We start from the raw sequence: 16,843 nt of genomic DNA, 5'->3' as shown, positions 1-16,843 counted from the left end.
TCAATAACAAAAACTTAAGCACATATATGTCGAACTTTATTCAACTTCAAAATTTCCAAAACCAAACAAAATAGTAGAACTTATCCAGAAAAAATAACTTAACCAAAGTTAAGTGTGTTAACCAGGCACTTTCAGAGTTAACAAAGATGCTAAAGCGCTAACTTACCTATCCTAATGGCGCATTAGCAGAAATGATCAGTCATGTTCATCCACATGGACTTTGGAGAATTTCAGAAAACGCTACGCATCCAGAAATTAAATTTGATTTTCCACAAAACGGAGGTCGACAAAATGCCTTAAACATCTCTGGATACGAGTTCTGATTGGACGTTAAATGGTTGAATGTTGAACTTCTTTTGCCTGATAATAAACTGCCAGCTATTACAATGTCTTTATTTTATCAGTTAATTTAAAAATATTAAGTATATCTTTAAGGGACTAGCAGAATAAATTCATCTGTCTTCACTTAAAAAAATAACTGCAAAGTAGCAAAATAAATTAGGGGAAAATGTGTGTTTTTGATTTGTTTAGATTTTGAAGATGTCAGTAAAAAAGGACCGTGTGGTTCTGTTGACAGCTTGATTGTGTAACATTGTGTTGACACTTTGAGGTCTGGGTCACTCTGACCTGAAGAGGAATGTTGCTTCATCAAACGGAAAATTTCCTGAAGCCTCTGAAACTGGAGATATGACAGAGAAGAAGCCGTTATGCTGCACAGATTTTGGTTTGATTGTTTTAAGCACAACAGAAAATAACAGGGCCTTTATTTTGAAAGGATTTTTAGTAATTAGATGTATTTCAGGAATCATTTGAGGTCTAATGTTCAGGTTTCATTATGTAAATTGGACCAAACAGCAGGCTTGCAAGATAAAATTAATTTCTAAATGTTCAGTTGGAATATTTGTTTGGAAACTTTATCAATTGAACCTTATAGATGTTTGTTTGTTTTATGGCTGTTACATTCCAACACAAAAGTAAATTAACTCAGAACTTGAAATGATTGTTGGAAACTAAGATTTTAGGTATATGAAATAAGAAAGTACTAAAAAAAATTTAAGAAAGGCAAATAAAAGGATGATTTACAGACAAAAAATATTTAAACTTGAAGTTTTATATTTTAACCATCAATGAGCTGCACCAAAAACATTTCACTCACAGAAACTTTAGTTTTCGTTTTTATTTCAGTAAACAAAAACAACATCCAAACTTCCTTTTCTAAATGTTTGACAGCAAATTGTAGCCAGACATCTGCGGCGCTGCGATGCTAACGGGGAAAAAGAAACCGAGTCTGGATTACACAGAGGTGATAAATAAATCTCATCCGTCTCCTGTTTGTCATCTGAGTCCTGGCTTAGCAGGGGTGATGGTCGGGGACTCTCTTCCTGCGGGAACAGTCAAAGTAAATTCAGATGAGGTGAATAAATGGGAGGAAACCGTCTGCAGATTAGTGAAAGTCTGACCTGGGAGCAGCTTTGATGATGTTGTCGACTCTGAGGATCATCTCCGCCGCCTCGGAGGCGCTCAGCAGCATCTGACGCTTCACCTGGAACGACTCGGTGATTCCCAGAGCCACCATGTCGCCTATCGAGCCTTCGGACATGTCTGCCGCAAAACCAGGAAGCTCACGTTTCACACAAAAACTCAAGGACTTTTCAAGCATTTTGTCAAACTTTTCCAGCACAATACAAATAAACTAAAAATAAACATTTATTACTGTTATTCATTTTTTTGTGGTAATATTTTACATATCACAGCAGGGAAAAGTAAACTAAATTAGATTTTATGTTTTGACTGGTTCAAGAACAAAAGAACTAATTTAACAAAAAAAATCCCCCTATTTTAATAGCATTTAAAATATAAAATATAAGATTATCAATAAGTCAATTTTAATTCAAAAAATACATTTTCTATTCAAAATGGTCCAGAGATTCTGTTTAAATTATGTGACTGAAAAAAATAAAGGACAATGTAAATAAATATATTTATTTAAAACAGTTGTATATTTTGTCATACTATATTAAAATCGCATCAGTTTATATTTAAACAAAAATATGTTTGTGCGTAAAACGACAAGTATCAGGTTAGCTTAGCCTACTGGCTTTTTCTTAAATAAAAAAAAAATAATGAAGGAATTATTCCAAATATAATTTTACAAAAAAATAAACAAGCAAACTAAAGTTGATTTTTAATTTTTTTGAATCGATTTAAAATTTCCAGGACTAGAAATTTTGTTTCTATATAAACTTTATTTTTTTCTGCACCTTTAATAAAGAATAATAAACATTTATTAAACTGAAATCAAAATAAATCTTTTTGAACTTAATGCTGAAATTAAATAAACACAAAATACAAAGGAAGTTGGCAAACAAAATCTCTAAAAAATATTCCTGATAGTTTTTCTGACAGAAAATAGAAACAAGCTGCTGGTTCTCACCCAGTCCATATGTGGTTTTGTTCTCCTGGTGTGCAGCTCTCAGCTGAGCCACCAGGTCGGCGCTGTCGTATCCGGCGTTGTCTGCAATGATGGTTGGCAACTAAAGAAGAAAACAGGAACAAAAAGAGAAAATGTTCAGCTTGTGCAAGTTTTGACGTTAATTTTTAAGAGAAACAAACGCACCATCCTGAGCGCCTTGGCGAATGACTCCATGGCAACCGCTTCCTTTCCTGGCGTCCTATTGGCCAAATCGCTCACCACCTTTGCCATCAGCATCTCGGAGCAGCCTGAAGGGGGCGACATCGAGAATGAGGGCGATTAGTGACCACATCAGCAGAAGCTCCTCAGTTTTGACTGAATCCCTTGAATTTTAGTAAAATCTCATCAAAAAAAAGTCCAGATTTTCCTCCAGAAGTTTGAATATATCCAGGAATTTGGACAAACTCTTCAAAAAGCTTCAGATACATGGGATTAATTTCATCTTCAGTGTTTAATAATTTTTTTATTTGCCATTTGGTTTCCGGTTACTACCGGTGTCAGCTCACCGAGAGCGGCCATCTTGTTTGACAAGCATGTTTTACAGCTTCTATTTATTTACACTTTGAATTCAGGTCAGAATATTAGGGCCAGGATACAGTTTATTTTTATTACAATAATTGACAAAAAGATCAATTAAAATTGGAAATCCGTTTTAATCTGAGGTTTCATTTTTAACAGGCGTCGGGGGTTTTGTCGCCGTACCTCCTCCGTAGACGGTGTGCGGCTCCTTCACAGTCTGAGCCAAAACACAGAGGGCGTCGTGCAGCGAGCGCTCCGCCTCGTCCAGGATCTGCTGCGTTGCTCCGCGCAGGACGACGGTGCAGGCCTCACCTGGGGGGAGGGCCAGGTCAAAGGTTAAACACTCACTGATGGGAGAGTGTCACAAAACGGCAGCCTCAATCTGCATTAAGGTGGTCAAATAACTTCACTGTATGGAACAAAAAAAGCGCCCTAAAACATGAAAACTATTTTAACTTAAGGTTTTACAACAGAAATCCCCCCAAAAAATCCACATAAATTAGTAGAATTTAAAAAAAAATTTATTTAGTAAAATGAAAATCTTCCCTGGATGGTAAATGTATGAATTTACTAATTAATAAAACAAAACTAACGAAAAAACAAACATTTGACAATTTTTTTGACCATCTTTGAAATTAATCAGTCACTTTTGTGCTTTAAAATGTGTATTTATGTTTTTCTTTTTAATTATAATTTTGTACAAAAACACATTTTTGGCACTGTTATCACTCCGCAGTCTGCAGCATTTACATGCACAGCTTTAAATGCCTTTAAATGCTTTTTTAGACTCACTCTGAGGCCTAAACTACTGCAGAGATTCAAACCTGGACGAACTGCATTTCATAATTATATTTAAATCTGAAATATTTATTACGGTTACTTTTTATGCATTTATCATAACATTCAATTTACAATCCGAAAATCTGATTTATACAATAAAAATATGTAAAAATTTAATACTTACTCTGCTAGAAACATAACGCTTTAAGAAAAAAATATTTTTACTTGGACTAAAGTCTCAAAACCCGAATCCAAGTGAAGTTGGAAGACATTTACTTTTTCCAATTAAACATTTTTTCTCCCATGAAAGAGAAATTGTTTCCTTTTGGAAGTGGATTTATGCGTTCGTACCCATGGCAACCCCAGAGAAGTGGATGAGCGTGTCCTCGCCGATCATCACCTCCTCGATCAGCTTGCAGCGGCCGAGCTTCACCATCTCCGGGTGGTCAAAGGTGGAGGTGATCTCGCCGCCTGCGGACACAGATCCATCAGAACTGGAGCTCAAAATCCGCCCGGTAACCGCAAGTAAATCCATTTACGAACCGTCTGACATGTCGGACATCAGAGGATGAAACGTACCTGTGACGAGAGCGAGGCGCTCGACGCCGGCGAAGTCGGCGTGTTCGATGGCCATGACGCCAGCCTGAGCGAACAGCTGCTCTGGGTAGTTATAGATCAGCTGCCTGAACAGAAACATTATGCATTTACATCCCTGGCACTTACTTAAGTGGTTTAGAAATACAAACTTCAGTTTATTTTATTACGATTTGAAATGTCCAACACTGGCTGCTGGACCATAAAATTGTGCAATTGGATTTACAAATAATAAGTTAATTTAATGGTAAAACACCAATTTTGATAACGATTTCGAACCAGGATTAGGTCATTTTCACATTATTGAAATCAGCGTCTTTCACAAAACTGCTTTTTTTGCATCAGGCAAGTCGACATTAGCGGAATATTAAAGTTATGTGCAAATTTGTAATGGAAAGCTACTAGCTGAGTATTTACTCACCGAAAATTGTGCAAACTGGAATTATGAAAGAAAAATCGCTTCATGGAAACAGGCTAATTTAGAAAAAAACAAATAACAAAAGCTGATTTTTTTCAAGTGAAACATTTTTTGTTAGAATGACTTAGTTTTTCTGTAGACTGAAATCAACGTCTTTTGAAAAACTCCGATTTAAACATGTTTCTTCGAGTCACATGATCAACAACCAGCCAAAACAACTTAAAAGTGAAACAACATGCTGTGATTGCAGCACCTTTGACCTCTGTCGCCACCCTGAGCATTTACCTGTTGATGAAGCAGTTGATGCCGTGCTTCAGGATTCGGTCGACTTTCTCCTTCATCTTCTGCTTCTCGGCTAGCTCGATCTCCGCCACCTTTGCCGTGGAGTCTACGCGAACTCTGGAGCCGAAGATCTGCCCGACGTCAGAGCAGAACAAGGAACAACATTACAATTAGTTCTGATAGATAGAGCGGCTAATAACGCCCATTTAGACTTTTACTGCTGTAGTCTGGCCTCCATCCAGCAGAGGGCGCCACTGGTCAACCATTAGCGGAGCCAGTTGATACAAAAACAAAGATGGGGGGGGGGCATATTATCAGAACGGGACAGAGAAACGGCCCAGACAGAGTTCGTTGTGAAACGTACTTTATGCGGTTCTGTTTTGAAATTTAAACACTTGACAAACTCCTTAAGGTTATGAGGCAAAGCGTCAACTTCTCAACAAACATTACCAGTATTTATGCCTGTCATAATAAGCAATAAATCAATTAGTCAAATGATAAATTAAAACAAACTCATCCGTTTTCTCTTTCTACCAAAAATTGGATGACAAAAATCTTCATTCTGATGTTTTGATCTCAATTAAACCTTTTTTTGAAGGACAATTTTGTTTAAAGAGACTTTATGATTAATTTTATTTGTTATTTTGGATATTTAAAATGTCTTTCAGTCCCAGTGTTAAAATGTTAAATAGAATTTATAATTTATAGATTTTTGAGAATGTGTTCCTGCATTATTGCATTACTGGAAAATGGTCTCAAAACAATATTATCGTTTATCGCAATAACTTCTGGGACAATTTATCGCCCAGAATAATTTATTATCACGACAGGCCTACCAGTATTTAACAGCTGACAAAAATATTAAGATATAATGTACTTTTTAAAAATTCACCATAATATGACAAATGTTGCCCTTCATGTTATGAGGACAGCTTTCTAGAGAAACTGCAGATTTTTAAGAAAATGGATGACTAACGATTATCAATTAACCGTCAGTTGATACATAAAACCAATCAACTTTAGATTAACTCAAAAATCGATAATTTGCATCTCTATTGGATATTAATGAGACTGTCTTAAAAAAAGTCAGCTTCAGTCAGAGGCTTCTTCAAATTCGCTGTAACACAGACTGCATCAGCCATCACCATCTACAATAACTAATAAGTTTGAATTAAAATGAGTTGGAACAGCATTTAATTTGCCGTTAGGCTCAGTAAAGTACTTCTGATCTGGAGCGTTTTCTACCTTGATCTTGTCGGTGTCCATGCCGGTGTTGGCGATCAGGATCTTGACGTTCTCCAGCCTCTTCGGTTGGTTCACTCCGATTTTCTTGTCCAACAGGAAACCTAAACAGGTTCACCGAAACATCACAACGAGCCATTCGGACAGCAGAGCTCCCACCATCCACCTGACGTGAGCCTCACCTTCGTCCAGGTAAGAGTCGGTGAGGCTTCCTCCCAGCTTCTTGATGACGTGGATCGCCTCCAGGTTGCCGGAGCCTTTCAGCCTCATGACGGCGTTCACCGCCAGCTTGGAGAAGTGGTCTTTGTGGTGCGTCAGCAGCTTGGACGACAGCGTGGTGCGGGCGATGTTCAGCAGGTCCTCCTGGAAGCGGTCTGGGTCGTTGCTATGGAGACCAAACAGGATTATGATGGGAAATTTGTTTCATGAGCTAAAGGAGTTAAATTAAGTTTGAAGAGAGGAAAACGTTCAGGATTCGTACAATTCAAAACGCTATTATCCATCAAATTTAAGATTTTAAGAACTTTTAAGACCATTAAGAAAGATTTACCACTTTACAAGCTTTTTAAGATTTTGATAATAATTTAAAATGTTTAAAGACTGTTATGAATAGAATTTAAGACTTTTAAAGACCTTTTAAGTTTTTTAAAAAATCTGAAGTTAAGATTTGTTAGGCCATTATGAATGGAGTTTAAGAGAAATGTACAAACTCAGACAACCAACTAGTGATAATATTGCACTGACCCATGATTCATGCAAAAGAAAAAAGCAAGCTAGCTAGCTACCGATGTATGTTAGCATCTAGTTAGCGGTAGCCTCAACAGTGTTGAGTGACGGAACAATGTGAAAATATCTGAATGTGACTCAAACTTTTTCCTGACAGAAATGCTGCAAGGAAAAAAATAAAATAAAACTCAGTTTCCAAACCTTGAAAACACCTGATTGATAATCAAGCATTCTCAAGGATTTCCAGCACCTGTGGATGTTTTCTGACCTGTGGTCGGCAGCAGCCTCCCTCAGAGCCTCCCTGGCCGCCTGAGTCGCCTTCCTCCAGCCTGAGATGATGGTCTGGGGGTGGAGCTTCCTGGCAATTAGAAGCTCTGCCTCCTAAACCAGGAAGAGGAAGATTAAGTGGAAGGAAAATCTCAGCTGGCTCCCAGGTATGAGTTACTGTACTTACCCTCAGCAGCTCGGCGGCGAGCACGGTGACCGAGGTCGTCCCGTCTCCAACTTCATCGTCCTGAACCTTCGACATGTCTACAGAGAAATTACATCAATTCCTCTGCTTTGGGTTTGGTTCGACGTTTCAGGCGCCGCCTCATATGAACAAGCAGCATTTAAAGTTAAAATGTAACCAGCTGCTTAAATGAGACAATTTCACTGGTCAGAAATATAAGCAATTTTTCACGTTTTCATTTAAATCAAACACAAGTTTTATAGTGAAAATAAAAAACTAAGAATGAAGGACAGAAAATCAGTGGGTGAGTGAACGGACAGACGAATGGATAATCACATTAACAGAACCAGACGTAATAAAACATCCATCAGGAAGCCGAGCTCTGTGATTGGCTGGAAAGACGAACGAACTAATTAAAGGGACGGAAACAACTTTCAGACAACAGGAAGCGGAATAAAGTTCTGAAACCAAAATAATTTTCATGACACGTAAACAATCAGAATCTGCTGAACATCAGGAATTCAGAGAAACCCGTTTCACTGGGAGCAACGTTCGGTTTCCACCCACCAACAAGAACTTTGGCGGCCGGGTTGTCGACGCCGATGGCCTTCAAGATGGTCGCTCCGTCGTTGGTTACCGTCACCGTGCCACCTTTTGCTCCACTGAGCAAAATCTTATCCTGCAAAACAATCACTGCACGTTATTCACCACAGAAAACCGATGAGAGATTTACAAATAATAGCTCCAGGTTTTTAGGCGACTCACCATTCCCTTTGGCCCCAGAGTGCTCTTCACCAGATCGCCAATGGCGATGGCGCCAACGAAAGACGACTGCAGATCAAAACACAACCAAGAAATTATCCAGAGATGCCAGAGAGTAAAATGAAGCTCCAAAAATCAACATTTGCTCAAAAACCCCACCAGTCGTGCAGTTTCTGCTTTTTCTTCATCGGCTCCTTGTTTGAAGATGCTGACCGGGGCCATGGATAAGGACGCCTAAGGAAGAGGAGGAGGCTTTGAATTAAATTCACTGCTGATCTTCTTTCGCTTAACATCTAAATTACTTCAGTTGATCAAATGTTATAATGTGTGAAAGCAATAATGTTTAATATAAACAATTCATCAATTGATAACTCAAATTGGTACATTTTCCCCAAATACTGCTACATTTTAATTTTCTGTTAAACTGATACTAAAAAGGTTATATTGGTCAATAAAATAAACAATTAGCTTATTAACATATGCTTTGGTGCATAAATTTCAAAAAACAAAATCACAATTTTTCTTCTTGGTTATATTGTTAATTGTGTGACAGATATCTATAAGACAAAATGACTGTTAATCTTTTCTTTAACTATATAGAAAACCTGAAAAAACAACAAAAACATTTTCTCTATCTGAATAAGTTTATATGCATTTCTGCTCCTTTTCATTCATGGTTTCTTGTAGTTGTTCCATAAACTATTCATATTTATTCAATCAAATCAACGAAACACAAATAAATTGGAAAAATGCAGTGAAATTTTTGATTCTGTAGGGGCTACAATTATAGACACGAGGCGTGGCCACAACTTTATTTTCTGAGTACACGTGAACGCAGCGGGAGCTTAGCCCCGCCCCTCTGGAAACCGCTAGAAGCTTTCACATTATCAAAAAAAAAAACAAAAAAAAAACACACAAAAGCATAAAATATCAAACACACAACACCACTAATAAACTATAATAAATTGAGCTGGGGTTTTTTTTTTTATCTCTCTGCCAGCTCATGTTAGTCAAGGTCCAGTTCTTTATTCCCGACAGATTTATTTCGTTCATTTGTTCCTGAATGACAGCCACAAAAGAGCAGCCCTGAGCTAACTAGCATGCTATAGGCTAACGGGGAAGAACATTACCAACCATACTGAAAATAATATGAACATATGAATTTAGAGGAACATGTTCGCGGATGTAAACCCGATAGCTTTGCCGCAGTTGACTGACTATAAAACCTAAAAGAAAGCCGTTAGCTTTTAGCCGCTAGCGCAACCACACCGCCCCATGTGCCTGCGTTTCACCGGTTTAGCACATCCTACTAAAATACGGTTCAATAACCTCAAAAACTAAGGAAAACAACTCCGGGACCGATTCAAAATTAGCTTAGCCGTCAGTTGCAGTAAAATCTCTCAGTTTAAGGCCTTATAGGAGTTTAAATAAAAAGGAAACTCACCATGATGTCTGTAATTCAAGGGTGGAAGCAAAGCACGCACACCGAGGAAGGGCTGGACGTGACCGTGACGCAAAGACGTATCTACGTGATGGTGCATTCAAGGTACATAACGGAAAACAATCCATTGTACAGCTAATTAGAATGAACATACCTTTTGTGACATTACATGAGATTTAACAAGATCTTCATACCTCTAAAGCTGTTTAAATACTTAGAGTTAACCTACAAATTAAGATACATTTTAATATTATGGAAACACATTAACCTCACTGGGATCCACAAGTCTTTTTTTCAAAAACAAAACTGATAAAATTTCCCATTAACTTGTGTGTTTAGCTAAATTCTCAGAGTGATTAGACTACCGATCTTGCAGTTCCAGAATGTGGAAACTGCAAATAAGCGGCAGAGATGATGAATAAAAGTGGTAAGTGTGTAAAACCTTGAGGTAATTTAATTTGAATCCAATTATCTTCTTTTTGGGATAATCTAACCATGAGAAATTAAAATTTTTTGCAGAGTACCCATAAATTGTAATCAAGTAAGAGTAGCAATACTTCAACATATTTTTACTCAAGGTATCCGTCCAATAAATTATTCAAGTAAGAGTAAAATGTATTTGGTAAAAAGTACTGAGTATCAGATCAAATTATCAGTCATTTAATATTTAAAAATTACATAAACACAGACAGTGTAGAAAAAAAAATACTCAGAAAAAGTTACTCAAGTAAATCTAAATACAACCCCTGGCAAAAAGTATGGAATCACCAGTGTTGGATGAGCAGTCATTCAGACATTTCATGCTGTAAAACAAACTCGGATCAAAAACATGATACAATATTAAGGTCATTCCAAAGTGCAACTTGTTGGCTTTCAGGAACACTCAAAGAAATGAAGAGAAAACATTGTGGAAGTCAGTGAATGATACGTTTATTGACCAAACACAGGGAAATAAATATGGAATCACTCAATTCTGAGGAAAAAAGTATGGAATCACTCAAATTGGAGGTAGAAAAAAGGACACACCCAGTCTATTTCCTTTCCCTAAATGGACACCTGCCCCAGATTAGATGTGCCCGTTAGTGTGCAGTTCAAAACACCTGCAGTCATGACACCTTGGAGGGCTGCTGGACGAAGTGGAGTGGCGAGAACCATGACTCCAACAAGAGAAATGTCCCTTGAAACAAAAGAGAGGATTGTGAAACTTCTTGAAGAAGGTAACCCTTCACGCATGGTTGCTAAAGATGTGGGCTGTTCACAGTCAGCTGTATCCAAGATATGGTCCAAACACAAACAGCATGGAATGGTTGTTAAAGCCAAGCGTACTGGTAGACCAAGAAAGACATTAAAGCGTCAAGACAAACAACTAAAGGTCATTTGTCTTGAAAACCAAAAAAGTACAACTAAACAGATGAAGCATAAATGGGAGGAAGCTGGAGTCAATGTATGTGACCGAACCGTAAGAAATCGCCTAAAGGAGGTGGGATTTCAATACAGGAAAGCTAAATGAAAACCAGCATTGACACCTAACCATAAAAGAACAAGATTCCGATGGGCTAAGGAGAGGCAATCATGGACTGTGGATGACTGGATGAAAGTTGTCTTCAGTGATGAGTCAAGAATCTGCATTGGACAAGGTGATGATGCTGGAACTTTTGTTTGGTGCCGTTCCAGTGAGATTTATGAAGAGGCCTGCCTGAAGAAAACAACCAAATTTCCACAGTCCTTGATGATATGGGGCTGCATGTCAGGCAAAGGCACTGGGGAGATGACTGTGGTTAATTCTTCTATCAATGCACAAGTTTACATTGACATTTTGGACAGTTTTCTCATCCCTTCAATTGAACAGATGTTTGGAGATGATGAAATGATTTTCCAAGATGACAATGCATCGTGCCATAGGGCAAAAACAGTGAAGGCATTCCTTGAAGAAAGACACATTCAGTCGATGTCATGGCCTGCAAATAGTCCAGATCTCAACCCAATAGAAAACCTGTGGTGGAGATTGAAAAAAATGTTCCACAAGAAGGCTCCAACCTGCAAAGCTGATCTGGCAACTGCTATCAAAGAGAGTAGGCACCAAATACTGTTTGTCCCTCATCAAGTCCATGCCTCAGAGACTAAAAGCTGTTATAAAAGCCAAAGATGGTGCAACTAAATACTAGTGATGTATTTTGAATGGTCTTTTGTTTATGTGTTTTTCATGATTCCATACTTTTTTCCTCAGAATTGAGTGATTCCATATTTATTTCCCTGTGTTTGGTCAATAAAAGTATCATTCACTCACTTCCACAATGTTTTCTCTTCATTTCTTTGAGTGTTCCTGAAAGCCAACAAGTTGCACTTTGGAACGACCTTAATATTGTATCATGTTTTTGATCCGAGTTTGTTTTACAGCATGAAATGTCTGAATGACTGCTCATCCAACACTGGTGATTCCATACTTTTTGCCAGGGGTTGTAGTTACTACCCAACTCTGATAAATTGCTAAAATCCAAAAGTGAGTCCAGTTCTCCATGATGGAAAACCATATTTGGCGTTTCCTCTCATCCACTTAAAGGAGCCAAATGATTGAGATACAAGTGAGCTGAAAAGATCACATTTATTTCCTCATCTGGTATTTTAACTTCTGATTTTGCATCATCTCTTCCTGCGCCTCCTGCCGTTGTGGCAGGGAGTCTGGACCGGGAGACAGTAGATGTGCATGGGAAACTTCCTGAAGTAGCTGCTCACCCACGGCCTGCAGGAAATAACAGAAACTCACTTCATGTAAGTGACTTTTATGAAAATGTATAAAAATTCAAAGCATTTTTGATGCATGTTCATCTGTGCTGTGCCTGTAATTACTTGGCCACACGCTGGCTCAGACTCAGGAAACACAAGTTCTGCCACAGCAGTTTGTTTTCCTGCTGACGGATGAATTGAGCTTCTTGCTGCCGCGCAACGTCCAAACGCTGAGACTCCCGCAGCTCTCCTTCGATGTGCGTGAGCTGGGAAACGGCAGCGAGAAAATAAATAAATCCACTCCGTTTAGGTCTTCAGATTTCAATATTAGATTATTATCTACCAAATAAAGGAAAATCAGAATAAAAATCTAAAAATAGAACATCAAATGAATATCAAAACTAGGCAAAAACTGTTACTTTATCATTTATTTGTTATTTTTTTATGACAGAGTATTAGGACCAGATTAAGAAAACAAAAAAATAATGTTACAAAAATAAAGTTATAATAATATGAGAATAAAGCATAATATTCTCACTTTATTCTTCTAATATGACGTTATTCTCAAAACATTTTATTTGAGAATAAATGTTTTATTCAAGGATTAAAATATTTAAATATTCTCATATCATTTCAACTTTATTCTAGTAATATTATGATGTTATTCTCAAAGTATTTTATTCAATAGTAAAATATGCTTAAATATTATTTGAAAATGAAAATATTAAAACTAAGAGAACAAAGTTATTCTCAATTTTATGACATTTTATCCATAATTTCTTAATTACTTTTGTTGATGTGTTTGTAATTATTATTGTTTTGTTTAAAATAAACAGATCTTTCTTGTAAGTAAAATCTTGGATTTCAATGAGAAAATCTAAAGGTCAAATAAAAAAAATAAAATATTTATTTAATCTCAATGTCAAATATTTTCATTTTATTGACATTTAAAGTAACTAATTTTCATTTTGACAGTTAAGATTTTTTGTAATTTTTATGATTAAAGCAGAAAAACTTTGTTGATCACAATTGATTTGTAAAGACAATAAAAGGCTAAAATGTTCAAGGGGTAAATACTTTTTAGTGTTTTTAAAGGTTTTAGATGCAGAATTGGTTTGAAATATCCAAATGTTATGATGTTACGATATACATCATTGTGCAGAAGTTCTGGGTCATGCCTTGATTGTTTACATTTCCCTTCACCTCCTCTAACAGAGTCCTGTTCTTCTCCAGCTTCCTTGGCTGATCGTAAACAGCCAGAGGAACAGAGTTGGACCGAAGCCGAACGTCTCGTCTCTCTGTCCTGGTCACACCTGGTTTACCTGTTCCACCTGTCTGCTGCTGCCGCTGGGCGATCAAAGGCAGGAAGCCAGTGCTATCAGACCAGAAGAGAGAGAGAGAGTGATGAGTTCATATTTCACCTCATCATGTTGTCGTCTTGTTGAACAGCATGTGTGTGTGACTGACACTGCTAATAAAACCCAAACACACACAACCGAATCCTCTCCAGTTGTAAACCTCAGCAGAAAATAAAAATACATTTTAAAACATTGAATATGATGCAGACTGTAGCATCCTGGGTGTTTTTCTGACATATGTTAACCTTCCAGAACACATAAAGACAGTTACAAACTCAGTCTTCTATCATCTGAGGAACATTTCTAGGGTTAAAGGTCTACTGTCCCAAGAAGATCTAGAAAAATTGTCTTTACAGTTTCCTAACTTATCAGTCAAAATATCAAACTAAGCCTGTTTTTGAGTAAACGGTCACTGGAGATTTGTGGTCCTACTTACTACGACAGTAGAATAAAAGTAAAACATTGGCTTTGTCCCTACAATTTTCTACTTTGGATATAAATTTACCATTGAAAATTTCATAGAAAGAGAAACACAAAAGGTTTTCATGTGCACCTGTACCGTTTAAACCATTTCTAAGTTGATCCCAGGGCCATTCGAAACTACTCAAAGGACCGCAAATGGCCCCCGGGCCACACATTGGACACCCCTGCTTTAAATCAAGACTAAAAATCCATCTGATTAGAGTTGCCTGGAACATATTTGATATGTATTGATTTAGATTAACTTTAATTATGTAGAAAAATTCAAGTAGCATAAACTAACATTAAAAACAAGATTTTTTTTTTTAAATTAAAATTTAACAAGTAAAATTTAAAAAACTGACAAAACAATCACATTTATTTCCACATTAGACGCATTTAAATCAGCTAAGTTGGAGCAGAGACACTCTGGAGCAGAGTTTTGTAGTAACTAGTTACTTTTACTTGAGTAACTTTTATGAAAAAAATTCCTTCTAGGTGTATTTTTACTACGCTGTACTTTGAGTAGTTTTATTATGAAGTATTTCTACTCTTACTTGAGTATAATTTTTGGGTTCGCTACCCTCTACTCTGATGTACAATAAAACCTAATTCTCTTAACAGTTTGCCCCAAAATGTCCTCAGAAGCAAACATGAAGGTTGATCTGCTCCCCACAAACAGAAAAACAAACCGAACACGTTTCTGTTTCAGATTTGTTTTCAGATCCATCTGATCGGGGTAATGTATCCGAGATCCGCCGCAGAGTATCACAAACACACACGCTTATCAAATTAATCCGACCCGTCCGAGTTTCCGTCTCCGCTTCAGACGGCGGCAGTTCTGCAACACGCGGTTACAAAATCTACCTTCCATCTTCAACGTTTTCTCTCCGTAAACCAGCCGTACAATCCTACAAAAACTGGCTGTGAGACGGTCGGGTGGTCCGATTCGTTTACCTGTGCTCTTTGCTTTCAGATTCCTCCTGGATCTGAGAGAGATGCCTGGCTCCCATCCTGCCCTGAAACAACAAAAACAAGAAACAAACACAGAGGATACAGTGTCAGTTAATTACAGACGGAGACCTGGAAGAGGAGAGAGACTGTTTCACCTGACAACGGTTACCGTGGTGACAAGAGACATCTGCCCATCAGTATCGGGGCTGATAGACGACACCAAACACACACGCGCACACACACACACACACACACACACACACACACACACACACACACACACACACACACACACACACACACACACACACACACGCACACTGACAGCCCAGTGGAGATTAGTTACCTTTATCCTCTTAGGAACGTTACACCTGGTTTTATCTTCTTTTGTGAGGTTTTACTTCACAGTCGGAGCTGAACTACGGTTCTCCACAAACAAGTTAATATATAAAAACCCAAAAGTTTGGTAAGCAGAGGGAATGGCAATCAAGAATTTAACAAGATCTTAATGAAAAAAATAAAAAATAAAATAATATATATATATATATATATATATATATATAAATATATATATTATATATATATACATATATATATATATATTTTTTTTTTCTTTCTGACAAAAAAATACTACTAACTACTGCTTTCTAAAAATTCAGTTATGATTTCTAATTATAGTACTTAACACAGGGGTGTCCAAAGTGTGGTGATAAAACCCTCTATATTATGTACAGCTGGTTAACTCAGAGCGTGGTGATAATAACACCAAAGTCATGGGTTCAATCCCCATTCTGGCTAAATCAACACTTCAAATACAAAAAGGCTGGAAAATCAAATATTATGCATGTTGATTTTGAAAAGCATTAGAATATGAGAACTTTTCTTAAATCTTCAGTGTGAAGATCATGTAAGGTCTTAAATCGATGGAAACTCAACAGTATGTAAAGTAGGTACTTTAGCTCAGCTGCTCAGCACGTGGTGCTGGTAATGCTGAGGTCATGGGTTCAATCCAATTCACACTAATAACATATTTAGGATTGCTGGTACTTACAGGGTCCATTTCTGGTCACGTCTTGTTTCCGTCCAGTAACTCAGCCTTCCTCTCTTCAGACCAGGCGTTTCGCTCTGAGACCTCATTAGTTTGCCTTTGTGCTGTTCGTCCTCCACCTGAATTAGTCATCAGTCTGCTAGTGAATAATCAGCTCAGGTAGATGACATCATTAAGAAGGAAAATACTGATAAATATTACATTTACAGAAATCCAGAAACAATTTTACCCAAAGTTGATGCCATCTCATTCTGATAACGGAATGATAATAAACTTAATTTATCTTGCAGCATACAGATCTTTAGGTAATTAAGGCCTCATCTTGGATAAAAACATGCTTTTTGTTGAGACTTCTTTAAAATAAACAAATAAATCAGACTAATCTATCAAAAATCAGAGTGGACATGAAAAAAAATGTAAAGAAGTATCAAAAAATAATTACATTTTGCTGCTTATTTAAATAAGCTATAAGAATAATGAAACAACACATTTCAAGACCAAAACTCCAAACAAATACTACTGACGGCTAAAAAGTTAACTTCTATGAAAATATTAAATTGATTAAAGGCGGCCTTTTACTCTGAAAAATGAGCCATTTCAAAAACTTCCAAA

At 37.2% G+C, this 16,843-nt stretch overlaps 1 protein-coding gene and 1 long non-coding RNA gene across 2 annotated transcripts; both read right to left on the bottom strand.

Annotated features, from left to right (window-relative positions):
• Positions 1–1,162: 1,162 nt before the first annotated feature.
• On the bottom strand, positions 1,163–9,800 carry cct2 (chaperonin containing TCP1, subunit 2 (beta)). The gene is made up of 16 exons (XM_014986153.2): positions 9,692–9,800; positions 8,407–8,481; positions 8,251–8,316; positions 8,053–8,164; positions 7,489–7,565; positions 7,303–7,415; positions 6,491–6,693; positions 6,312–6,412; positions 5,070–5,197; positions 4,352–4,455; positions 4,124–4,243; positions 3,176–3,304; positions 2,618–2,721; positions 2,435–2,534; positions 1,461–1,602; positions 1,163–1,382 (listed from the first exon to the last, which is right to left on the bottom strand). The coding sequence occupies exons 1-16, from the start codon at positions 9,692–9,694 to the stop codon at positions 1,352–1,354; spliced, it is 1,608 nt and encodes a 535-aa protein (XP_014841639.2). The 5' UTR covers positions 9,695–9,800; the 3' UTR covers positions 1,163–1,351.
• A 2,471-nt stretch (positions 9,801–12,271) lies between these two features.
• Positions 12,272–13,836, bottom strand: LOC148152530 (uncharacterized). The gene is made up of 3 exons (XR_015762090.1): positions 13,616–13,836; positions 12,536–12,678; positions 12,272–12,428 (listed from the first exon to the last, which is right to left on the bottom strand). It is a non-coding gene; the product is annotated as an uncharacterized LOC148152530 (long non-coding RNA).
• Positions 13,837–16,843: the final 3,007 nt, after the last annotated feature.

Source organism: Poecilia mexicana, unplaced genomic scaffold, assembly GCF_051168715.1.
Source record: "Poecilia mexicana isolate PSO_F unplaced genomic scaffold, ASM5116871v1 scaffold_23, whole genome shotgun sequence".
NCBI lineage: Eukaryota > Metazoa > Chordata > Actinopteri > Cyprinodontiformes > Poeciliidae > Poecilia > Poecilia mexicana.
Note: the sequence above shows the minus strand (reverse complement) of the source record. Positions and strands in the feature narration are given on the sequence as shown.

Coding starts and splice junctions, on each gene's coding strand:
- cct2 (XM_014986153.2), bottom strand. Junction 5,198..6,311: donor TGGACACCGACAAGATCAAG/GTAGAAAACGCT, acceptor GACGTCGGGCAG/ATCTTCGGCTCCAGAGTTCG. Junction 1,383..1,460: donor ATCATCAAAGCTGCTCCCAG/GTCAGACTTTCA, acceptor CTGTTCCCGCAG/GAAGAGAGTCCCCGACCATC.